The sequence below is a fragment of the Hoplias malabaricus genome, chromosome 6 (genome assembly GCF_029633855.1).
Source record: "Hoplias malabaricus isolate fHopMal1 chromosome 6, fHopMal1.hap1, whole genome shotgun sequence".
NCBI lineage: Eukaryota > Metazoa > Chordata > Actinopteri > Characiformes > Erythrinidae > Hoplias > Hoplias malabaricus.
The window spans coordinates 31,545,255-31,572,582 of NC_089805.1; the positions used below are offsets into that span (position 1 = coordinate 31,545,255).

At 40.7% G+C, this 27,328-nt stretch overlaps 1 protein-coding gene across 2 annotated transcripts in view; it reads right to left on the minus strand.

Moving 5' to 3' along the window:
- Positions 1 to 27,104, minus strand: part of sdc3 (syndecan 3) — a 39,069-nt gene extending 11,965 nt beyond the window's left edge. Inside the window, exon 1 of one of the 2 annotated variants that reach the window (XM_066675364.1) lies at positions 26,731 to 27,104. In XM_066675364.1, the coding sequence (XP_066531461.1) occupies positions 26,731 to 26,787 (57 nt within the window). In that variant the 5' untranslated portion in view covers positions 26,788 to 27,104. Of the gene's footprint in view, positions 1 to 25,558; positions 25,637 to 26,730 lie in introns of those variants that run through there. The other variant, XM_066675365.1, reaches the window with a different exon arrangement.
- Positions 27,105 to 27,328: the final 224 nt, after the last annotated feature.

Sequence of the window (27,328 nt, forward strand, 5' to 3'; positions counted from 1 at the left end):
CGCTTAATTTAGTTGTGCTCAATATTTCCATTCATTCTAATGACACAGTTTAAATAAATATATATATAGATTTGCTGCCTGAACATAAAATGATCTTTGCATATTTTCCTCTGTAAGAAAAAAAGGCCCTTGGTTCAATTCTGACAGTTCCCAATAACAAACTAGAGTTGGATCATGTATCACTGTGTAGCAACCCCAAATAAAGCAAAGATTGCATAAGATCTGGTCCACCAGCAGGTTTTTGGCCGCAACCTTTCTCATCACACAACCCCTACAGCTTCAGCCCTTGTGCCTTTAGAATTCCCCCTCTTTCCCTCCATCATGGCATGTATTCCCTATCTTCCCTTCCCCCATGTCACCTTGTTTTATATGACTGGCTGGCCTGTGTCCCAGCAAGACCCCAAAAACATTAAAACCCAGCAACTCCCTCCCTCCTTCTCTCGCACACACACACAAATACATAGAGAGAGAGAGAGAGAGAGAGAGAGAGAGGCCATTGGATCAGCTGTCAAAACAACACAAATGATGTGGTGCTGGTCTCTTCTGAAGGTGTCACAGGGCAGAGCTGAGAATGCAGGCTAAACAAAGCCCACAATGCACTCTGTTTTAATAGCTCTTCACCAAAGGGCACTGCTCAAACAGACACTCCATGAGCATTACACTACATGGAACGTTTAGTCTGAGGTGTGTAATTCTATCAACTGACATCTCACATCACACGGTCAGTCTGCTTTTGATCAGAAAAATTCTTAACTCTTTCTGCTTGGCATATTGTCAGTGCAAGAGTAAAGCCTCATCATTAAAAAAAATAAATTAATTAAAGGAAGTGCCAGAAAACCTTCTTATTATTCATTTTAATTAGTCAAATTTAAAAGATTTTATTGCTTATTTCATTTGAACATTTTAAAAAAGACAGAGAGAGAGCAGAAAAATATATTCCATTATTGGTCATCGATAAAAGCAAAAAGCATGTGGTTTCTTTCCTATTAAAGCTTTATAACTCACTATTTATGTTTTTATTTTTGATTATGATTTGAAAACACCAGCTGTTTTTACACTGTGACAAATAGAAATTTAACAGTTTAACAATTCTCCTCTCAAGATACCAATTTGGAGATATGAGGTTTATTTATAACAGTGGCAATATGACCTGGGTTCTAGCATCTGAACCTGCAGACCAGTGTGCGCCAGCACATTGTGTGTTTGTGTGTGTGTGTGTGTGTGTGTGTGTGTGTAATTGTGTGTGGGTGTGTGCGTGCGCCCGCGTATCCTCCTCTGTAATGACAGGGTTTCGTTGTGGTGTAATTTGGAATAACACATGATTAAGGGGTTGACTTGGCCCTGACTGTGAGGGTGAGTTCACTCATGGAGAGTGCATGTTTGTGTGTGGTGTGGAGTGTGTGTGTGTGTGTGCATGCACACGCATATGGGTTTGTGTGAGTTATAGAGCAATGATAAAAGAAAATACAGGGCTTGGCAGATTAAAAACTAACAATTCGCTTAAATCTGGCACATTATATTTCCTATTATGAAATAATGATGTTGACTGGTTTGTATACCCCCGGTTAAAATAAATCGAGTAAAGAATATAATAAAGCACAACCAAATGTTCATGGAAATGTACTGTCTTTTGCTGTCTCTCTTCTGCCATTCTCGCACTCTTGTTCTTTGCTATGATGAATTGGTTTGACTTGCTTGTGTTGTACACTGGATGCTAGCCAACAGCCTGACAGAACAGCTGTAAACGAGAGAGCGAGAGAGAAAGAGAGAGAGAGAGCTGAAAGAAAAGAGGAGAGTGATAGATTAGAAAGAATAGGAAGAAACAAAGAAAAACCAAAGGGGAGGTGAAGATAGAGTCTGAGAGAGAGATGGGGAAAGAGAATGTGTCAGGGAGTTAGCAGAAGGCAGAGATCAATAATGTTTATCGCAGGTAGGAGGTAAGCTGGTCACTGGGTAAAGACCTCATTACAGGGTCATATCCACACAACTCCACACACACACAAACACACACGCACACACAACATTGCATTTGCGCACAGTGCGCACACGATAATATAATGATATTTATAGAATTGTTTTTTTACATTTTTGTTCTATTTTCTACTCTGCATCAATATTGTAATACACTGCGTTTGTATGTGTGTCTGCGTGTGTAGAGTGGACAGCTGTTGCTGTGGACAATCCTTAATCCCGCCAGCAAGCGATCCCCTAATCCCATGAGATTAGAACCATGTCAGATGCACATATGGGTAGATACACGCTGAGTATACATAAGAGTCCTTTTAGAATATATATTCATGGATTGTGTGTGACAATGACCCAGATCTCCCCTCTCAATATCAAAACTGCCCCAGTCTCCCTGCTGTTAGCCCTACTGCCCTAAAGAAATCCCATTTAACCCTTATGATCTCGAATGCACACTGTATTTAATACTATGTTTCTAGGATAAATATGAGAAGGTCAGCAGCATTTAAAAGACTTGGGTCATCATAGTCTCCACAACATAAGACTGGTTTGACTTTAAAATCAATGGCGTAGTTACTAAGCTTCAGTGATAACATACATTGAGAAAGAGTATGAATCACCATAACTCAAATTTAGTATTTAGTTACTAAATATTAGGAAACAGAATTTACATCTGATCACATATCATATTATTCAATAATTTTTGTTATTATTACTATAACACTATTAAAAAAACATTTCTATTTTTGGAAACCATACTACTGTGAAATTTGCCACGTTGCCAGTTTTCTGAACAAGCTCATCCATTCACCTCTCTGCTGAAGAGCAGAACTCATGTGCCAGAATTTCTTTGTTTCATTTACATTTCCCCCAGCATTCTTTGCCAGAATGAAAATCTGTGCTATATTCTTTCCAAGTGCTGTTGACAGTACATATGTATTGAGTGTTAATCAGTTAGTGATGTTCTCTTTGCATAGTTTATAATTAAGCGTTTTTCTACTGAATATATATTACAAGGAAAATAATTTAAGGGCAAAACAAAAATCATTTTTGTGATATTATTTGTGTGATATCAGCACATCAGTTTGAAGCATCGCGATATTCAGTAATTCAGTAGTTCAATAATCATCCCATGAAAAGACTGCTGACTGTAGGAGAGATTCCAAAAAGTCTGTTGTAAAATGTTACTATGGCAACACATTTTAATGAGATTCATCTTGGACATGACCCTAAGTCTCTCTCTCTCTCACTCTCTCTCTCTCTCTCAAACACACACACACACACACGTTTGCATGCATTTCTGAGGATATTCTATTAACTTACATTCAGTTTGAGCAGACTGCCCATAACCTTGACTGTAATTACAACATCCATAAACCTTACCCCAACCTCTACCTTGAAACATGCCTTCATCTTAAATTTGCCTGCTTCTGTAGTTTGGACTTACATGGGATACACACTAGGTAGACATGTCCCTACAATGTGTGTTTGTCAGCAGATTTTGGTCCACACAGCATGGTGAAACCTGTTACACATAAAAATGCTGAGAGCCCTGAGACGGACAACCCTGCACCCAAGGGTTTAGGAGGGGGTCAGGTCAAGATGGAGTGGTGCTTAGCTGTTCCTTCATATACAAAAGGGGTCCTGTATGGGGGGAGGGTGGATCTGGGTTGCTGCTTTTATTGAGGTTACACAAGTAGTCAAGAGTAAGTGTGTTTGTGCAATATAAGAAACACTGCTGTATGTGTATGCATGGGGGTTTGAGTGACTGTGTATGTCCAATGTGTATGCTTGAATGCTCTCTTTCTTTCAGGCAGCTGGGTAGGGGTTTCCTGTGGATCATAACTTCTCTCATGTTCCTAAGAAACTTTCCAAAGGGGCTAAAAAATGCAGCCAGGGGCTCGAATGGTCAGCTTTGTGTGTGTGTGTGTGTGTGTGTGTGCATGCGTGTGGCCCATCTTTGTGCTTGTGAACAACCCTCCCCCTTTCCCATAAGCCCCTGCTGTTCAGTGTGTGAATCTGAGAAAAGAGAGAGCAAGGGAGAGACAGAGAGAGTGCAAGCAACAGAGAGAGAGAGAGAGAGAGAGAGAGAGAGAGAGAGAGATTCTCAAACCTTTATGGAAATCTTAATGTTGTCTCGCAAATGAAGAGTTCAGAAAAGCTTTGAATTGAGAAGCCCTGAAAAAAATCTTTGCAGCAGGCCCTGTAATTTAAGTATTTTACTGTAAAAACATGCAATTGTGGGTAAGTTTAAACATTGTCCACAGAGACGTTGCAACAAGTAATTCAATATAGCAAGGGCTGAATAAATGCACAAACCCAGAAGAGAATAACATACCTTAGCTCTTTCTTAACTCAAGAGCATTAATTACTACAACACACACCCAAGTTACTGAATGATGGCGTCATTCCACTGATTTATCTAAATGTAAGCATTAAGCAAATTTTGTGATACAAATCCAGATGATCAAAGTTGTTTGAGGTGAAATGTTGCACTGGAGAGAAACTTACTGATTCTAGTGTCTTACAGTGGTGGATATAGGAAGCAGGGGTAATAGAGGTGCACATCAATAGATTAGAATATCATCAAAAAGTTAATTTATTTCAGTAATTCAATTCAAAATGTGAAACTCATGTATTATATAGATTAATTCTATTTCAAGCATTAATTTTGTTTAATGTTGATGATTATGGCTTACAGCCAATGAAAACCCAAAAGTCATTATCTCAGAAAATTTGAATAATCAACACAAAACACCTGTAAAAAGTTTCCTAAGCCTTTAAAATGGTCCCTTAGTCTGGTTCAGTAGGCTACACAATCATGGGGAAGACTGCTGACTTGACAGATGTTCAGAAGGCAGTCATTGACATCCTCTGCTGTATCCAAAGTTGACTGGAAGGGAAATGTGTGGTAGAAAAAGGTGCACAAGCAACAGGGACAACCACAGTCTTGAAAGGATTGTTAAGAAAAGGCCATTCAAAAATTTGGGGGAGATTGACAAGGAGTGGACTGCTGCTGGAGTCAGTGCTTCAAGAGCCACCACACAGAGACGTATCCAGGACATGGGCCACAACTGTCACATTCCTTGTGTCAAGCCAGTGTCAATTCCTTGTGTCAACACCAGAAGTGTCTTACCTGGGCTGAGGTGAAAAAGGACTGGACTAATGCTCAGTGTCCAAAGTCTTGTTTTCTGATTAAAGTAAATTTTGCATTTCATTTGGAAATCAAGGTCCCAGAGTCTTGAGGAAGAGTGGAGAGGCACTCAATCCAAGCTGCTGGAGTCTAGTGTGAAGTTTCTACAATCAGTGATGATTTGGGGAGCCATGTCATCTGCTGGTGTTGTTCCACTGTGTTATATATCAAGTCCAATGTCAGCGCAGCCATCTACCAGAACATTTCAGAGCATTTCATGCTTCCTTCTGCTGACAAGCTTTATGGAGATGCGGATTTCATTTTCCAGCAGGACTTAGCACCTGTCCACACTGCCAAAAGGACCAATACCTGGTTTAATAACCACAGTATCACTGTGTTTGATTGGCCAGTAAACTCACCTGACCTAAACGTCATAGAGAATCTATGCAGTATTGTCAGGAGGAAGATGAGACACACAAGACCCAACAATGCAGACAAGCTGAAGGCGGCTTTCAAAGCAAACTGGGCTTCCATAACACCTCAGCAGTGCCACAGGCTGATTGCCTTCATGCCAAGCCTCATTGATGCAGTAATTCATGCAAAAGGAGCTCCAACCAAGTATTGAGTGTATGTACTGTACATACTTTTCAGTAGGCAACGTTTCCACGTAGGTCCAGAGCCTACCTGGAATCATTGGGCGCAAGGCGGGAATACACCCTGGAGGGGGCGCCAGTCCTTCACAGGGCAACTCACACACTCACACTTACGGACACTTTCGAGTCGCCAATCCACCTACCAACATGTGTTTTTGGACTGTGGGAGGAAACCGGAGCACCCGGAGGAAACCCACGCAGACACAGGGAGAACACACCAACTCCTCACAGACAGTCACCCGGAGTGGGAAACGAACCAACAACCTCCAGGTCCCTGGAGCTGTGTGACTGCGATACTACCTGCTGCGCCACCGTGCCGCCCTGGTTTAATTATAATTGGTCTAATTTTCTGAGCTAATGATTTTTGGGTTTTCATTGGCCATAATCATCAACATTAAAATAAATAAACACCTGAAATAGATTACTCTAATGTATTGAGATGCGCTTGTATGTGTCTTCTCTGGCCTTATCTTGTTGCTTCAAAAACCTTTAGGTATGTTTTTTAAAAAAAACTTATCTGGAATCTACAAACCCCATTTACAGAACAGTTAGAACATTATTTTAAATGTTTTTATTGTTTTAACTAAACAACTTGATTTTACTTTGTAAATACAAACACATTTAAAATTTTTGCCTGCAACACACTCCAAAAAATAGACAGAAGGATGTTTACCATTGTATTACATCACCTATCCTTTTTATTACACTGTTCAATCATGGGACCTGAGGAAACCAACTGTTTTTTCAAGTGGAATTTTAGGCCATTCTTGGTTGATACAAGTCTTCAACTGCTCAACAGTTCATGGTTGCTGTTGCAAGACTTTCCTCTTTATGATGTGCCTAAATGGAGACTGATGTCTCGCTAAAATAAACATGGATATTGTTCTTACAACAGCATATTCATTCATGTGTTCATTAATTGTCTGTAACCGCTTATTCAGCTTATAGAAAAAAATCAAGGCGGGGTTGGACCCTACCCGGAATCACTGGGCACAAGGCAGGAACACACCCTGGACACAAAGCACTACACAGTCAATCCACCAGCCAATCCACCAACCAATATGTGTGTGTGACGAAACACACAAGGAAATCACACCAAACATCTCGCAGAGAGTCATCTGAGGTGTGTTCAAGTCCCGCAACTCCTAGACCCTGGAGCTATGTGGCACTGACACTACCTGTTGAGCCATGGTGCAGCACTAAAATCTCAATAATCTCCTCTAAAAACCCAAACCTATGCAAATCATCCATGTCATAATGCACCCCAGTACCATCAGAGATATTTGCTTTTGCACCTATTGCTGATAACAGTCTGGAAGATCCCTTTCCTAAATAGCACAAAAAGCATTATGTGCATTTTTAATGAAAACAAACCAAAAATTGACTACTCTGAACACAGCACATGGTGGACTCATTATGTGTCAAGGGTTTTCTGAAAATGTCCATTGCTGTGAGTGTGTGAATGAATGTGTGTTCCTGCCTTTTGCCCAGTTCTTATGGTTGGGTTCTGGACCCACTGCAGACCTGAACATAATGAAGTGGTTACAGAAAATGAATGAATGAATAAATTAATGAAAATTCAGTTTTTCATTGTTTGTGTTTTTCAGTTTAAAAAAAACAAAAGTAGTTTTTTAGAACATTGTTGCACACACACATCACCCCTTCCCCCACCTTACTTACTCCTGCTAAGCTGCCTTCCCATGACCCAGTATAACACCTGTGGCCATTCCACATGGACACAAGACAGCAGCTCAGCATCCACGCTTTAAGGTCTGTGTTTGTATGTATTCATAAGTTACATTCCCACATGGCTGTTCCCACAACACTGATTGTTAAATGAATGGTTACCCCTCCCTAGCAATCGCTAAATTAGAGGCTGCCACACCACCTACAGCAGCCTGTCTCTCCCCTTACGGTTATTATTATCTGCTGGGACTAACAGCAAATTCCATTACCTCCTCACATTCATGTGGGCTCTTAGGCTCCAGTATCGTTTTTTAATCATTTTTTTAAAATAGGCCTGTTTAGCACGGATACGGCAGAAGCATGAAACATGCAAATGAGCCAATGTGTTTTTTATTTTGAGCTGTGAACATCCTGAGATGTTAGAGCATCCTGTTAATGTTTTGACAACAAAAGACAAACATGCATCTATCAAATAAATAAATACATAAATAAAATAATAATAATAATAATAATAATAATAGGTCCATGTCTGTGAAAGTTCATTGTTCAAAGTTGATTACATTTTCTGCTGCTCACAACCCATGTAGCAAATCCCAAATACATTCAAGGATAATTAGGCCTGGGATCTGGGGCTCTCAGTCCATTATTCTGAGAACAGCAGCAATATTTTAGTGCGAGTTTTCTTCATATTTTGTTTCTTTTCTTTTCTTAGTAAAAGCTTGTTCACAGTGACACCTCCATTCAGAGCCATAGTTGCAGTTGTCTTCTCACAGTAAAATAATGTACACAAACATCTGTGGATGTTTTCATGTCTCTTCAAGATGAAACACTAAGTTCTGGTGGTGTACCATGTATCGCACAGTTTTTATCTCATTTGTGCTGTTGTTGTACAGTTGCAATTCCACTACTGTGTATAATATTTATCCTTCTATATATCTAATGTTTTCAAAATATATATGTTTATTATATGTGTGTTTTTTGTGTATCTATACTGCACAAGACGTGTTCAGATGTTATGTTACCACCACGATCATGTTCACTTTAGAAAGCACACACCCGATAGGCTGAGGAAATGTCATCCAAAACAAATTGGAAGCTGAAAAATTGTGCGTCTGTGTGTGTGAGTGTGTGTGTGTGTGTGTGTGTGTAATTTAAGTCACATTCGCATTTTTTTTCTAAATGAGCCTCATATGAGCAGAATTCAACTCTTCTGTATAGAGAATTCTGTCTAACAGCATCAAACAGGCTAATGCTTTTACATCTCACATTTACAGAGAAAAGAGGCTGCAGTCTTGTAAGTGAAAAGCACCACACTGGCACTAACTTTTAAGAAAAATGCAATAGCTGTGATCCTTCATATTTTAACATTTTTCTTCTTCTTCTTTTGTGTGTGTGTGCGCGCGCGCACACGCATATGCGCATGTGTGTGTGTTTATAATCCATGGCCTAGGTTATGTAGAGTGTCCTGCCCAATTCCAAAATCCATGCTCAGCTACTCTAAGCTCTTTAGTAACTGTGTTTAAACATCTCTCTCTCTCTCTGTCTGTCACTTCACTCGGCCTATAGCAGGTGATTCTGTTTTAATCTTTCATCCCCACACTTCTGGATTAGTCACGGAGCAATCTCCATTACCGGCAGGGCTGCCTGGGAGGATGTGTGTGTGTGTGTGTGTGTCTCAGTTTTCACAGATCGATCAATATCACTTTCCATACACGATACGTTAAGTGAGCACATTCAGATTTAGCAAGAGCAGACGAGAGGAAAAGACTGACAGAGATTGATTACTGTTTTGTCTCTTTCTTTTCTCTTCCAGTCTCACTCTGATTCCTGCATATCTACACACACATACAAAGTATTTTCCAATTTATAAATGCCGGATTAGCACATATTATAACAATTTTAGCTTTAACTTTAATTATAACAATAAAGCAATGTGGTCACAGAGTAAGCTACAATGGTTTCTTGAAAGATTTCTGTGTTTGCTGAGATATTTCTGTGTTCACATGTTGGTGTGGCACATAAAGCAATTTAACTGGGAAGCTACTGCAGTTATAAACTATGTTCACATAATCACTGAATTGGCCCAAGTACTGTATTGTGCCTTAATGTGAAACATATTTGACGTTTTCAGAGCTGTGTAGACACAATAATCAGGTGTTTTTAAATCTAATTTGACCCATCCTATATTACTTTAATGCATAGCCATGACACCTTAAAATGAAATGCCAGATTGGAATATAAGTGGGGATTTACTGTCTATTGTGGCAGTAGGAACTAAAGCATCTGACCTTTTTTCACTTTTTCCCTCTAATCCTTAACAGATTAGAACTATTCAGGGCGATGCCTTTGTTACAGACAGTCACAGCTATAACCTGAAATTTTTCCACAAAATGAAATATTTCTCCCAGAACATTATTGCAATTACACATGTTTTGTTATACACCTTTTTATTTCCTGTGTGTATTAGAACAACACAAAAAGCCAAAACTGACATAATGTCATGCAAAACTGCAAAAATGGACCAAACAAAATTATTGGTACCTTTTTTAAGATTGTGGGTAAATAACTGTTTCAAGCATATGATGCTCGTTTAAACTCACCTATGGCAAGTAACAGGTGTGGGCAATGTAAAAATCACACCTGAAACCAGATAAAAAGAAGAGAAGTTGACTCAGTCTTTGCATTGTGTGCTACATTAAGCGTGGAGAACAGAAAGAGGAGAAGAGAACTGTGAGGACTCGAGAACCGAAATTGTGGAAAAATATCAAAAATATCAAGGTTACCAGTCCATCTCCAGAGATGTAGATTTTCCTTTGTCTATGGTGTGCAACATAATCAAGAAGTTTACAACCCATGGCACTCTAGCTAATCTCCCTGTATGTGGACAGAAGAGATGAGTTTGGATGGTAGATAATAAGCCCCAATTAAGTTTCAAAGAAATTCAAAGGTTCAAAGGTGTATCAGTGTCAGCGCAAACTATCCGTCAACATTTGAATGAAATGAAACGCTATGACAGGAGACCCAGGAGGACCCCACTGCTGACACAGAGATATATAAAAGCTAGACTGCAATTTGCCAAAATGTTTGTGAGTAAGACAAAATCCTTCTGGGAAAACGTCTTGTGGACACATGAGACCAAGATTTTTGGTAAAGCACATTATTCTACTGTTAACTGAAAATCTACAAAGGAAAGAACACAGTACCTACAGTCAAATATGGTGGAGGTTCAAAGATGTTTTGGGATTGTTTTGCTGCCTTGACTGTGTGCAAGGCATCATGAAATCTGAAGATTACCAAAGGATTCTGGGTCACAATGTAGGGCCCACTGTCAGAAAGCTGGGTTTGTGACCTAGGTCATTGGTTTTCCGGCAGGAAAATGACCCCAAACATAGTTCATAAAGCACCCAGAAATGGATGGAAGCAAAGTGCTGGAGAGTTCTGAAGTGGCCAGTAGTGAGTCTGGATCTAAATCCCATTGAACACCTGTGGAGAGATATTTAAACTGCTGTAGGGAGAAGGCACTCTTCAAATATGAGAGACCTGGAGCAATTTGCAAAAGAATTCATTTTTTGGAAATATTTCAGGGGTGATTAAACTCTGTGCATGTGGCTTATTCGGGGCATAGGTTAATTTGCAATGAAAACAAATATAGATGATTTACACCAATGTGAACCATCCAGACAAAAACCTGACCTGAGCAAAATAACAGAACTGTGAAATATGGCTTTTATTCCAGTAAAAATCTACAAGGTTCTTAGTAAATTTACCAGTTTGGCTATAATAACTACAGAGTGATGGACCTTGTGAAATTTCTGTCAGCAGTGCTATGTGTTTATATTGTAATTAAGTATGTCTCATATTGCATTAAACTAATCTGCACATCTGAGTTATGATGTTTCAATCTGGGCTATCTATGGCCATCTGATAAAATGAAAAATCCACATCCAATAGCGTGTAAGACAAAAAAAGTCAGGCCGAAAAGCCAGGAAAAACGCTCACACTATAGGATTTCACCATTGTCCTTCCATTTTCTCTGGGGTTGTGGGGTCTAGTTCTAGTCCTCTAGGATCCTGCTCCTGAGTGACAGCTCAAGCTCTTGTTCCATTACTGTTACGTCTTTTCAAGTCCCATCACTGATTACACCCGAGGCTCCCTGACAAAGGCTTGTGATATAGCAGAAGATAATCGGCATGTCTGCAGCCCAGCAGGGGATTTTACCATCCTCCCAGCGTCTTTCACCCACTCACACCACTGCGGACATGAGAAAGACTCAGCATCTCATCACAATTATGAAGCTTAACTGAGCATAGACGGGATGGGAGTGGGGGAAGTGCAAACGCGACCTCAGTCATACCTCAGCAAATTAGAGTCTGAGGCAAGACTTTGTGGAGCTGAGAAATCCATTTTATTGTTAATCATTTTCAGCTTTCAAAGGCAGAGTTTATCTCAGCTCTGTAATGGCTACAGTGCAGATCGATGAAGAGTTCCTGGAGTAATGCCTTCAAATCAGAGCCCCTGAAAGCACGTCTCTTACAGAAGATTGCAGACAACTCTGCTGTCTATGAGACTGTGATATTCAAAGGATTACAACGTTGATGAACAGTTAATCTTTCACAGTTTTAACTGTGTCTGAGTATGCTGTCTCTCTCAGGCTTGCAATTAGGACCCATACTTGGCAGAGCAGTACACTTGACAGAAGCACATCTGCTCATTCATATTCCATTTCCCACGACTGTCTGAGCATAGCATAATTGCATCTGCCTTCGTTTGGACAGCATTTGGACATCTTTGTATTTGCTTTTGGTATAAGCATCATTTTGATTAACCTGTACTAATTGTCATGCTTACTCTCGCCAAAAAGGTATCATTCATAATCTAGTCAAAGCGCTACACTTAAGCATGATTAGAATCACACACACACAAAACAGTATTCAAAATTACATCCTTCATTATGTTGCATAAAAAAATCTCCAAATGCAATACAACATTTAGTGCATTTAACAGCCAAAAGCCACAACTGTAATACCTACGTCATTATTTTTCACTCCAAGCATTCAGATAACCTACATCTGTTGTTCAGCCAAGTGTGCAGCAATGCTCTCCAGGGCATGCTTTAGCTCATCCTCTCTTTTTACATTTGGATAAATATGGTCTGCTCTAAATATGTCTGCCCAAATATCATAACCAGAGCCTGGCAAAAAAGCAATTTCCTCAACTTTATAGAAACACTTTTTTTTTTTTTTTTTTTTTTTTTTTTTTTTTAAAAAGAAAGAAACTGAATTATACCCCCCAAGGAAGCACTATGGGAAAGCAGATCAGAAAAGTAAACTACACCTGGACTTCAATTTACAGTCCAGCGTGGATTGTACTTGAAATGAAAAATATCATTGGAATGGGATGATAGAGGTATTCTTACATCACTGATGATACTGTAACACAGTTGAAATGAATACACATCCTCAGAAAATGTGGTTGTACTGATTCACAATTCAAAAAAATGTATAAAATAATTTGCATACTCAATTTGCTTATTCTGAAAACCAAAATGAATTACTCTATTATAAAGATGTAATGATGGCTCATAGCAGCTTTAGAAACATGTATTGTGCACTGGTAAGTTAATGCCCTTTGAAGTGGTGAGATTTAGCACATTAAAGTACATTTCTGACCTATTCTGAAAATAAAGAACAAAGAGCACTCCAAATGTTGAAAATATAGAAACAAGTTGAGGATATTGCTTTATTCCTACACTATAGGTGGTTAATACTGACCTATTTTTGCTACTTCAGATTATTAAGGTAGGAACCCGCACTAAATTCGTGCTAATTGCATGAAAGTAAACACATAACAAAAGTGCTATAAATCTAAAAAAGAGTCTCTGTGGTAATTCAACATAAATAAATAAAAACCTTACAGACAAGCTTCAGCCACATGCAAACAACAGTCATTTTTCTCCTCAAACATTGCACCTTAAAAGATGTTGAGCTTCTGAATGTAAACAAACCAGAGAGGTCTGCAGATCCCCATAACTGTAGACACTGGCAATGGCAAATTTTTGTCACAAGATTTAATAGGTTTGTTATAAATCAGAATGATTTGTGCTTTAAAACAAATAGGACATGCATAGCAATAAAAAGTGCCCATGTCTGAAAAGAACTAACAATATTCAGTCCAAACGTTCAATTAAACATGATTTCAAGATGGTGTAAATGATGTTTTGTACTGGCATTGCAATTAATGAATGAGCAACATGGCATAGCTGTCAAGATGATTGATAGCAATGATGGCCCTGTTATCTGCCATTTGTCACTTCTAACCTCAGTGTATTGTCAGATCTCTTTTCTGTGAAGAGAAGATTCCATTGTGGAAAACCCATTTCACATTTGCCAGAGAACACCACATTTCTTGAAGTGTGAAAGAGACAAGAGATGCCTGATGGTACTTTTTATCTATTATACCACCATTTCCATAACCCTTTCCATTTTTATTCAACTAAAGCAGTACGTCTGAGTATATATTTCAGTGTTTTTGTAATTTATGTATGGGATATTTTCCTAGTATTTTTTCTTACATACCATATCATACAACCACCATTTTATGAGTTATTTTTTTTTACTTAATCATTGTATTATAGCAGCCTAGAAACATAAAAAAAAACATCTACAAAGTGTATTTCTTTGATGTATATTATCAATGCAAATATAACAACCGGAGTAGTTCTGCATTTTTAAAATATTTATTTTTGTTATTAACACAAATGTTAATAGGGTTCCCCACCACACGTGAGGGTATTTTCAGAGTGAAATCTGATAGCAGAATATTATGAGAAATGTTACTATTCAGACTATTATATTTTATGAAATTTTATATTTGTTGACAACGTGATTAACTGTGATTCATTTACTGGGATTATAAGTGCAGCTAGCTAGCTACATTACAAACCCTCATTCATATCCCCAGCACTTTTCAAAAGTTATGCTCATGATTAAGCGTACACTCCGTATCCTTTTATCATCCCATGAAAAATGCTGAGGAGTTCCAGCATTCATAACATTCCACAGCCACAACAACCAAACTAGCTATTTCAGGTCAGCTTAGCTTTGGATGATACAGGTTTTTATGTCCTTAAACAACTGCTGTCTTACTTCAATTCTGCAGCCCAATGTCTCTGTTTAAAATGGAACTGTAATTTTAGGATACAGCTTCTTCCTGGCAATTACATATTCCTTTTTTCTCATCTAAGAACCATATCATATTTATTCAGTAAACAAAGCATTTTACACAGTATATAATACAGACGAATACAGCACACGTCTTATCAAAGTGACTGGCTTATAACACATTGTTCAGTGTTGAAAGCCTGGAAATGTGTTTATGATCTTTTTACATCAATTGCCTCACACTAGTTCTGTTATCACAAGTTTGAAGGTGAAATAAAAATCAAGCAAGTGCTTTCATTCATTCGTTATATGTAAGCACCAGTCCTTCACAGGGCAACACACACACTCGCACATTCACTCACACCTACGAACACTTTTGAGTCACTAATCCACCTACCAAAGTGTGTATTTGGACCATGGGAGGAAACCCACGCGAACACACCAAACTCCTCACAGACTCCTCACCCGGAGCGGGACTCGAACCCACAACCTCCAGGACCCTGGAGCTGTGTGACTGCGACACTACCTGCTGCGCCTCAAGTGCTTTCATTTGATATATTAAATTGTCTTCTTATTTGTCACTTTGCACTATAACCCAGAAATGTGTCACATCAAACGGGCTGAAGCCTGTGCTGGTTGAGTGTGCAAAAATAACACAGTGGCACACAAGGTTTCTCTAGGGTTATACAAATATTTCTGTGAGATTTTCTATGGACCAAGACGTGAAGCTACTTGCTTAGATTTACAGGACAAATAGAACATGGTAGAAACCTTCAAAATAATTTACAAATCAACAAATTAACCTCTTTTTTTGGTGATATAAACAGATTAAAATTTTAATCCTAGCATACAGTCTTGTGCCAAGGTCAAAGAGTACCCTTGAGTACTTTAGTATCCATTCAAAAGCAGGTATTTGCTGCAGAAAATAAATATTTGACAGAAAATTACATAGAAATGGTGGGCACAAGGGTGGGTTTTCTGCAATAACAACATCAAACAGCTACTTTTAGAACCGAGAGAAAAACAGAATGGACAAACAAGTAACTGAAAGGGATTTTCTGTCAGAACTCTGACAAAAGAACAACTAAAATGAGGCTGATGTTGGATTATTTGCTGACTTTTGATTTTCCTGTTCCTCAAATGAAATTTATTTTTTATTAAATAATAATTTATTTTATTTATTAAATAAATGTGCTTGCAAATAAGAAACAAATTTCAGCTTTACATTTAATTAGTTCCAGATGCTGGTCTGACCTGTTCATTGGTTCTGTCTGTTTGAGTGTGACGTGTAACAGAATGTGACCTAAGCACAGCAGTGTTCTCTCTCAAGTTTTACTGTGTCAATGAACACAGCAAATTCTCCAGTGTTATATCAACACCATTAGTGTTAACTTAACACTGAGCATGTTAGATTATTACACTAATAGTGTTAATTTAACACTAAAAGTGTTGATTTAACACTGGTGAATTTGCTGTGAAGTTCATCGTTAAAATCTGCATTATTTAAACCTTTCATCTGACAGATTCTGTCTCTATATTCCATTTAATCTTCATGCTCTTTAAGGATAACAGGGGGAAACAGTATCAATGATGAATGACAATTACACTTCCATAGCACTTTTCTAGACACTCAAAGTGCTTCACATTCTTTGGAAAACCAGGGAGTCACCTCAAGCAACTCCAATATGCAGCATCCACCTGGATGATACGACATCTGCCGGCAGCACATCACACATCAAATATTTGGTAGAGGGCCACAGTAGCAGAATTAGTTGGACCTATTGTTTCAGAGTAAATGCCTCGCAGGACCTTATATGACCTCCGAAATTCAGCCCCTGGGTTTTATGTCTCCCCATAGGAAAGATACCATGTGTTTAGTACACTGTGCCCATCACTGCACTTAGGCATTGGAACCCACACAGACCAGGAGTCACCCAAGCATTTTTAATAGTCTTTTACCACCAAAGTGGAACTAGTTCTGTTCCCATTTGCACTCCATATATTGAACCATTCTGAAAATGTCCACAGACACAAATACACAGGAAATTCACCAGTGTTAAATTAACACTATTAGTGTAATAATCTAACATGCTCAGTGTTAAGTTAACACTAATAGTGTTGATATAACACTGGAGAATTTGCTGTGTAGGATCTGGAACCAGAAACGTTCATTCCCTGCAGAAACCAAAGAACAGTAGGTTTTCTCTGACATTAGGAGTACATTACATTAAAGCTAAAGTAACTGATATATGACAAACCCCCCTGCCCTCCCCCAAGCAATGGCTCTGACCCAATTGACACGTAATGTCACATCGCTTTTAACCTTTAATATTGTTATCTTTTTAAGAGAAATGCTTCAGGTTACTTTTCTTAACATAAACACTCTCAAAGCTCAGTTTTAGAAGTTTGTTGCCTTTTAGTTTTATCAGTCTTTAAAACCATTTGCTTTTCTCATTAACAGCTGCTTGACACTTCATTGAGTTTTCTTCTCACAGTGAAATGATGGAGAGAATCACCTGTGAGTTTGAGGTTTTATTTAGATCTGGATCAAAAGCAGACTTTTCCAGCAACACTGTCTGATGATGACAGTTATAGTGGGCTACCACGTCTTGAATGGTGGCTAGAGTTCCATTTTCTCTTTATACATTTTATTACTTTATTGATCTCTTTTTCGTTTATTTTCCTGCATGTGTGGAATCTCCAATGAAATTACTCATGGGAAATTAATAATGTGTACTTAATATAATTCATTTCATCATTCATTCATTCATTGTCTGGAACCGCTTATCCAGTTCAGGGTCACAGTGTCTACCCCGAATCATTGGGCACACTGGAGAGGGCGCCAGTCCTTCACAGGGCGACACACTCACACATTCACACCTACGGAGTCGCTAATCCACCTACTAACGTGTGTTTTTGTTTTTGGATTGTGGGGGAACCTGGAGCACCCGAAGGAAACCCACATGGAAACGGGTAGAACACACCAAACTCCTCACAGACAGTCACCCGGAGCAGGACTTGAACCCACAACTTCCAGGACCCCGGAGCTGTGTGACTGTGACACTATCTGCTGCTGCGCCACCATGCCGCCCTTAATTCATTTCAATGGAATATATTAAAGGAAGGACTGTCCCTGACTTTTGCATAGCACTATACATCTGTTAATAAAACAATACTCAGACGTTTTCTTATGTGGATGTAGCTCAAGGGCAAACATATCATTCTTTTTTTAATGAAATGAGTTTACATATACAGAATGCTGATTTGATCTCCTTACTTATCTAGCAGTGGTGGCAGGGTGTTTGAGGCAGGGCTACCACTGAGTTGTAAAGATGCCATATCAATTTGCACTTCAATGTGCACAAAGCTCTCACATCTTGCATTCTCACAGGAATTGGAGCTTTGAATAATTACAAAAAAAAAAAACTTGGAGATCTCAGGGGGCGATAAAGTTGCAACTGAGATCATACTGAAGGTTCAGACCTTGTGTTTATGTGCTTGTGGGGGAGACAGACAACGAGAGAGAGAGAGAGAAAGAGTGAGAGAAAAAAATGACAGAAAAGTGCGGACGTGGACATTCTGGTGTGAAATCCCGCAGTCTGACGATGCAGACAGCCTCTCATTGAAAAAACAATCTAGGGTGTTTTGGGCATGTGTGGTTTGTGCGTGGACATTTGCATTTTGAGGGTAAAGCACATTTTGTTTCATCTCTTATTTGTCGGCCCCTTGACTGAGTATAAATAAAGCCTCAAATCAAGCTGTGGATCAGCCTTCATTCCCAATGAATGAAAAATATGGGCTCCTTATGTAAGAGGCAAGCCAAGCGGACAAATCCAGTGTTTTCTCCTCCTTAATATGGTGCTTGTGGTTTTGACCGAGCCGAAAGATTTTATACATTTAAAAAGGGCACACCCAGTTTACTGAGAACACTGGGACTGTAGAACAGACCTGAAGTGAAGTTGTGATGGTGTATGTGGTTGAAAATCCTACCAGTTAATGGACATTGGTAATAATTAAACAACATTCCAGTTCCTGGCCAACAAAATCACATCAACAGCACAGTAGGTGCTTCTTTAAACACAGCCCTGCTAATATGAATACATGCATTTCTCCAAGAACACAGTTCTGCTCACTGTTGATATACTAAACTACATCTGTCTGTATGAGGCTGTGTGTGTTTGTGTGCTCTAGTATGGTCTCCATTTTGTTCTTGCCTCCATTGGGATTGAGTGTTAAATAATTTAAAATTCTCTCCCCAGGACGTCTTCTCAGACCTTCAGAAAGAGAGCACACACACACACACACGTCGCACTTCATACACACGAGCACTGTTATGCAAACTTTGATCTCTCACATACTATAACACTGCAGGTTTCAAAGAAACCAGTCATCACATTCTAACACCAATTTGTTCAAGGAAATTCCACCAATCCTCTGTTACAACTTTTGCATAAATATAGTGTTAAAATCATTCAGAGTGTCTTCATGTGGAATACTCCCTTCTAGAGAAACTTGCAGAGTCAGAATTGTTCACAGTGGTGGTGAGAGGGACCAGATTTCTTTGGCATTTAATTCCCTCCTTGCAGACAGTCATTATATGAAACTGTTATGAATACACAGATGTCTGATGTCTGAAGGATAAGGCTTTGAGGGAAGGCTGTAGCTGAAAACAAACATGTGAAAAATCATCCATCCATCCATTATCTGTAACCGCTTATCCAATTTAGGGTCGCGGGGGGTTCAGAGCCTACCTGGAATCATTGGGCGCAAGGCGGGAATACACCCTGGAGGGGACGCCAGTCCTTCACAGGGCAACACAGACACACACCCACATTCACTCACACATTCGGACAAGTTTGAGTCGCCAATCCACCTACCAATGTGTGTTTTTGGACTGTGGGAGGAAACCCACGCGGACACGGGGAGAACACACCAACTCCTCACAGACAGTCACCCGGAGCGGGAATCGAACCCACCTCCAGGCCCCTGGAGCTGTGTGACTGCGACACTACCTGCTGCGCCACCGTGCCGCCCCTGTGCAAAATCAATTCATGCTTAAGACGTTTATGTGGGACATTGAAAAGCAAAGAGTATTTTGAGAATTTATTTGCATATTCACATTATCTAGATTACATATACAAACTCAGGTATGATTGTCTGCAAAGAGCTATCATGACTCTTGGTTCCAATGACCACCATAGTAAAGGAATCTGAAAAATCAGGGTATTTCCTTTTAAATCATCTATACAATGAAATGTTCAGATCACACACCCTGCCTAAGCTTAGTTTAATGATCTAGCTGGGCAGTCTTCTCTTGTGCTTGCATGGTCATTTGTTTTATCCTACGCAATCAGCACAGAGTCTTCCAATGCATGCCCAGACGCTCTGAGCCCTGAGCTGGCCTTATCTTGTGTTTGCCCAGAATTATGACGCTCTCCCTCTGGGATTGTGCTGTTGTCTTAAGCTTTTTCCAAATGCTCACCCTGCCCCACCCTGCCACCGAAAAGTTAACGACATTCCACACATCCCCAGAGTCCACAGCCACGCCCCTAACCTCTCGTTAACCCAATTATCCGAGTGGGTCCTCTATCTCCACGGAAACGCGTCACTGGCCCCACCCACTCCCAACCAGAGGCCCTGAGAATATCCGCAGAACAAACAAACAGTGAGAGAGGAGAGGGAGCACGGGGAAGAGGCTACACACACACAAGCTCACACACACACACGCACGCACAGTCCCCCCACCCCCTCTGTGTCCTACTGGCTACAGTAGCCGTATTCATATTTATAGAGCAGCTGTATGGAACATTTTAAATTCAATGTGGTTTTGCAGCCCGTCCCACCGATGCTCTCTAATTTAGAGGCTTATTATAGCTCAGCGCAGACACATATGCAAAGAAATTTGGGGCGTACAATTGGCGTACATCATTCTGGGAGAGGAAAAAACCCTACACGTTACACTGCAGCTTTTTTTCCAGGGATAGTGTGACACAAACTACCATTTGCAGAATCATACACGCTTCTAAAACACAGCTCTGTGTTATCTGTGGAGCCTTATGCAGACACACACCCACACAGAGACACCAGAGACACAAACTATCATTTACATCACCCTCTCCTCCCTCCCTTCGTCCGTCTCTCAGGTAGAGGGTTTCCCCTCCCCCATCAGACTGGAGCAGCATCTTAATTAGCGAGAGAGAGAGAGAGAGAGAGAGAGAGAGAGAGAGAGAGAGAGAGAACCAGTGGAGAGAGAAAAGGAAAAGAGTATAGGAGAAAGGGAAGAGGAAAGACAGAGGGAATAGTGAAAGGGGAACAAGGGAGAAGACAAGAAGAGAGAGACAGATGGAGAGAGGGAGGAGAGGAGGAGAAAGAGACAGAGGAGAAAGCAATAAGGAGGCAAAAGAAAAAGAGAGAAAAGGTAGATAGAGAAGAAAAATAAAAACGAGTGAGGAGAGGGGAGAGAGAATGGGGAGAGAGAGGGAGGCAGCGATAAAGCTGTGACTGTACTGTGCTCTATGGTTGTCATGGCGACTCTGTTGAGCAGGTAGAAGGCAGTCTCCTGGGAAAGAGCAAGCGGCCCTGCACTTCTCCATCCAGTCCCCCACTCTTTCTCTCTCTCTTGCTCTCTCTCTCTCCATTATCTTTCTACACCCTTGCCTCTTTTTTTCCTTTCTATCCATTTTCTATGTAAATATTTCTCTCAGCTTATTGGACATGGAGTATTTACTGTGCCCCAGTAAACAAGCTGATATCGTGACAGCTACAAACATTTACATTTCCACTCAATCACATTTAGCCACTCAATCGAAAAGCGCTTTCATCAGTGCCAACACTAAATCAAAAGTTACATTTGTGCGAAAGTGAGAAAGTACAAGGTAATAAACGCTTATCCATACTGTTGCCATGACCCAGATTTCACCTGCTAACATCCGTCACCTGTGGGGCTGTCTCTGGGGAAGGGTGTGGAGGATAGGTGAAGGTCAGAGGGAGGTGAGTAAAAGCAGCTCATTTAGTTTACTCGGAAAGAGCAGTTCTGAAGTTTTACTCTGACACTTAATGTCGTAATATTAATCAAAAAACACTTTTTTTTTTAATTCTGAGAAAGTTTAATCGCCATTTGCTGCTCTTCAGTCTGTTTGGGTGCTTGAAACCGGTATTTCCTGTTTATATGTTTTCATGTTTACGAAGTCCCAGTGAATGGGTAAAAAAAACAAAGTGTCTCAGGCCAATATGGTAGGATCTCTCTCTCTCTGCTCACACAAAATAAAGAGCATTTGAAGTTTTTTGACAATAAACAGAGCTCTGAATGTTGAAAAGCATGAGGATATTGCTCTGTTACTGTGCCATAAGTGGGTAATATTGATTTATTTTTTATTTTTGTTGTTTATTTTGTTGAAAGTAAACACAGACTTAAAATGCTACAAAACATATTCAAACCACAGCAGTTTTTCTCCCTTAAACTTACCGTTCCACCTTCTGAACATAAACAAACAAGTGAACAGCATTTCCCTACAACCCTAGACACTACCTTTAAGTTACCCATTATGTTTGAGTTAACCCCTCGAACCCTAGGCTTATTTTTCAGGGTTTAACTGTAAGCTTAATACTTAAGCTTAAGAAAGCTGTGACAGAAAAAACACGCTCCGTGGTATAGTTAACAGTCTATGTAAAGAAATTAGTGTGGAAACGGCAGTCAACTAAACTGGAAGTATTTAGGGTTTGACACATAAAATTTTGGCTTACTGCATCCTAAGATTTATTATTCACTAATGAGAAACATTTATTCTTATACAAGATAGTATTCAAAGGGTTTAGGGGTAAACGTGCTATTTGTGTGGGAATGTTACATCATGTAGGATTCGATAAAACCCTTAGGACCTAAGCACAACATACCCTAAATGAAACTGATGAAACACAAGCAACAACTAGGCCTTGAAAACCTCTAAGATAAACGTAGGCTTTCTCCAAGGCACTTTCAGTTTTCTATCTCCAATTGCACTGCCAAATACTGAAAAGAGCTTTATTAAAAGCATTGCCTAGAACAAACCATAACTCTAACCTTGAATCCAAGGACAGTAGAACATATCAATAACATTCTGTGATAGGGTTCTCCTGTGCACATCCTGAGATAGCACCTTTTAAACATCAGTATGCACTTATACATATCTTCTCCACACGTGTCTCTGTACACTTTGAAACACTGTGCTATTCTAGTTCAATGAACAACTTCCACATATGCGAAATGTGCAGCAGAGGTCTGTTACCTGAGCTGAGCCTCACGAGAATTGGATTTTCAATCAGGTTCAGACTGGTTTTCATGGCCAGCTTTGGACATGGATCAGGCTCCAGTTTGTTTTCAAATATATGTGTTGATATGTAGGAGATTTCACACACTCACACATTTTTTTTTTTGCATATACACTCTTTCTCTCTCCCTCTCTCTCACGCACCCCCTCATTTTCTCTCTGTCATGTAATCTCAGTCTTGCTCTCTCTTTCACTCTCCCTCTTGAAACATTAGCCATGTTAGAAAGTGGGTGAACGTGATCCTGAATGAAATCATGGATTGTGTGAGGGACGTGTTGAGGAGGTGGAGTGCTAAGAGCAGATCTTTCTTATTGCTTGTTAAGCTTTTCTGCAGTATTAGCTGTAATGAGAGGAACTATAGTGCTGTGTGGCTAACAGTTGATCAAAGGGGGAAAGGTGCTTGCTATGGAGTCAAAATAGAGTCATAAATATTTTGAGATTGTGAAAGAATATTCACAAATATTTTCACACCCTGAATTATCATCTTTTGTGTGCTGGGGCGTAAGAAGCTGACCAGCTTGATAATGTTAAGAAACCTAAGGCAAATTTTACAGGTGATTCCGGACATAATGTTGCGGGTACTTAATATTGGGAAGGTCTCCCTTAAGTTACAGAAATAAGAAAACCCAAAAGCTAAAAGTGCCGGCTAATCAGAGGGCAGCGTTCTGACTGGTTTGTGGGTGGGCAATGTGATGATTGCCTAATCAGCTCAGGTATAAAAATTCATGCTTGTAATTCACGGTTGTGTGCATGGTAACTACAGTGTGGCGCTCAAAGTACACATACATACACAAAATATTTCTACGTAAACATTATATGTGGGTGCATAATATTCTTCACCCATGCTCAGAATACTTCTACAGCTTCAAATTTTTATTACACATTCACAAACTTGAAGATTTTCTTTTTAAGTTTACACATTCAGATACATGAATGCATTTTTTACCTGCACACAAAAGACCTCAGGCTGTGAAAAGCTTTGTGAACATCATTTCACAAGCTCAGAATATTTCTGAGCCTAAGTTGCATCCTGATATTAGTGTCAAACAGATGTGTAAAAACAGCAAAGTGATATACTGAAAATGTGTTTTGGTTTCAGATTTTGAATAGGGTCCAATCTCAGTCTCCTATCCTCTGACTTTCCATATTCAGTAATTATGAAATGACTGTGGATACTTTTAACATAGAAAACACATATTTTTGCTGTAGTTGTGTGTGTGTGTGTGTGTGTGTGTGTACTGAGTGAGAAAGTCAGGGGCAGCAATTTCCTATGTCTGTCAGCCTCACAAATTCCTCTCACCCATTTTCTCTTTCTCCTCCTCTTCTGTCTCTATGGTTGTCATTGTCATCTGCAGCACAAAACACTGATTCAGTACTGACCATCAGGATCTTCAGTACGCACACACACACACACACACACACACAAGAGTAGGAGGAAGTTGTGTCCATTTTAGTTACATTTCAAGATCTAAATTAAACTCAGTCTCTGGCAGGCAGGACCAGATAGGATGTGACGTCAATGAACTGATTCACATTTGACTTCCTCTCAGCAGGATAACATCAACATCTAATGGATAAAAATATTAATCTTGGACAGAATAAAATGTAATACTGGCCCTTTCAAGTCCATTGAAATGGCAAGAGTGGGCGTAAATTACTACATGCGGAGGGTGGGGGTGGGATATTCCAATTAGTATTAGAGCACAAGCTTGAAGAGATAAAGTTTAACGTGAGTCCAATATGGCTGATGGTTGCAAAAAACTGTCTTACTGAAAATAAGACAATGAAAAATGCTTTGCTCTTGGGTAATGTAGTGTGCTTAGAGGGCACATTACCCTTAAAGTCAAAAGTTTAGTTATTAGGTTCTTGTATTCATCCAGATCAAGGTCACAGTGGATCCAGAGCCTATCCAGAATCACAGGCCACAAGTCAGGAACACACCCTGGATGGATCACCAGTCTATCATCCACTCACTGCCACACTCAGTGGACAAGTTCACGCAGCCAACCAACCTAACCATATGTGTTTTAGAAATGTAGGTGGAAACCTGAGCACCTGGAGGAAACCCAAGCAAACAAACCAGTGACCCTATACATGGATCAAACCAAGGGCCCCAAAAGCACAGAGCCATGTGGGAGCAACACTACCCGCTGCCCCACCCGTGAACACCACACCACACCGATGTTAAGATGACTTAATGGTCAGGGTCACTTTAAAAACTCATTTCAGGCATCTGTAGAAAATTATCTGTTTCTACAGACAATCGTTTCTCTATTCCACGAAAAGAGCAGAAACCCCATTGGCTGATACTGTAACAGTGTAATTAATACAAGCCAGTATTAAGATGGTCAGCATGTGCCTACTGGCCTCTTTTATACATATGCTTCAACAGAACAGGTTTTTGTTCCTCTGCTAAGTACACGAAAATGTGAAAATGATTGTCTGTGGTGTCTGATCATATGCTGCAGATGAGGCAGATGGAGAGTAGGCTGCAGTAATCTAGGAGTATTCTAAATGCAAGACACATTTGTTTATGCTCAAAGCTTATTTCTACAGTATGCAACCCTTTTCTTTTTATAAACAGCTGCAAGATTAGAAACCCCATCCTTGAGAGTCTGGGAGCACAGACAAGGAGTCCAAGAGATCATAACTGACCTGCCCGTTAACTGACAGTGAGTATTCTCCTCTAAGCATGCTGAGCTCTGCAGTGATGTTGGGTTAGGAGCAGCCTCAGAAAATATGCTTACGTTATCCAAAATATTTCCAGTTAAGTAGAACTGTATAAACTGAGAATAAATCAGTTAGAAAACACGGTGAAATCGGAAAAAAATATCATTTAAAAATAGCAACTAAAATGTGCGTCCACTGCTCTGACTCTACAGCCTCTAATGAGCTCTCTCAAGGCCTGAGACTTCAAATGACGTCATCTCTGTGGCGCTCCCCCGCAGGCGCTCCTTAGCCCCGCTCCTGCCCCCCACCCCTTCATCAAAAACAACCCGAGCTGTCCCCCCAAGCCCAGCCCAGTATCCCCCTACCCCACCCATATCTGTCCTTCACCAGCCCCGAACCCGCCTGCACGTTCCCCTTTACCCCACCCCGTTGTATCCGAACACAAAAAGCCGAAGCGATAATTAGGCTACAGCCCACCCATACCCAAACACACAAGAGAGGCTGCGTCCCAAACAGCGCCCTACAAAACTGAAGAGTGTCAAAACCCGACAGCGTTAGTCAGAAGCACAAAGGTTAGGGCCGTACAGTGGCCGTCCGTGTGTGATTTTAGACTCAGCCATCAACACAGACAGAGCCCAGTGAGGGAGGGGGTGCAGGCCGAGCGCGTGTCCCTGACCTACAATGCCCACGCACACACCCACCGGCCCACGCATGTTAAAACGACGTGGAGACTGCGAAGGGACCATCCCTCGCTCCCCGAACCGCTTCTAGACTCGTGAGGGGCGCGGGATCCATGCGACACTCGGTCTGACACGCGCCGTCTGCGGCTCGCAGACAAATGTGGGTCGCCTCGAGATTTACAGCCCAGCATCAGCCATGAACTACACACACACACACACACCTAACAGCTGATAACATCAGAGGCGCTCGCTTGTTCTCTCCTGATGCACGTTCGCGCTCTCTCTCGTACTCTCTCACTCACTCTCTCACACACGCACACACACACGAGGTGCCGAAACCACAGACTGCGTCCCAAACCACACACCACTATAAAATAGCTATGATGTTAATGAACACACTGCTGATGGTCCTGCTGTTTCCCACTGGTCAGGACCCTCGCTGAGTGCTGTTCTGTAACAATAGGGGGTCCTGCTTACCGTCACGGAGTGCGCGAGCAGCAGCAGCGCGAGAGCCGTCCAGCTCGGGAGCTTCATGGCGCTGCGGACGCCTGCAGCAGCAGCAACAACGCGCCCCCGCTTCTGCTTCCTCCACGAGGAAAAAGGAAAAAAAAAACACCACCAAAAACCCCTTTACTCAGAGTTCAGGATCCGGACTGTGAGCCGGCGGCCACCGGTACATCCGTCTGCCCGCGAGAGCAGGGAGCGATTTAATCCCGCCGAATACAACACGGAGCGCGAGAGCAGCGCGCGGCCCTTTCTGCTTCCCTCTGCTCTCTCCTCAGACTTTTTCTGTGCTCCTTGGGTTCTCTCGGATTCACAATTAGTGAGATCCTCTCTCTCTCTCTCTCTCTCTCTCTCTCTCTCTCTCTCTGCGCGTGCAGGGGGAGGATGTGCTTTGGGCGGCTTGTCCTCGGGTGTGTGAGGGCGCCCCCTGCAGCTCTACACGTGACCATCACCGCACGCCTGCCTATGCTTCAGTTGGCCCCAAGGAAACATCAACAATTTAAATATGTGTATATCCTTTTAAACACTAAAAATATCAGATTTTTTTTACAAACCATATCAACATTTATGG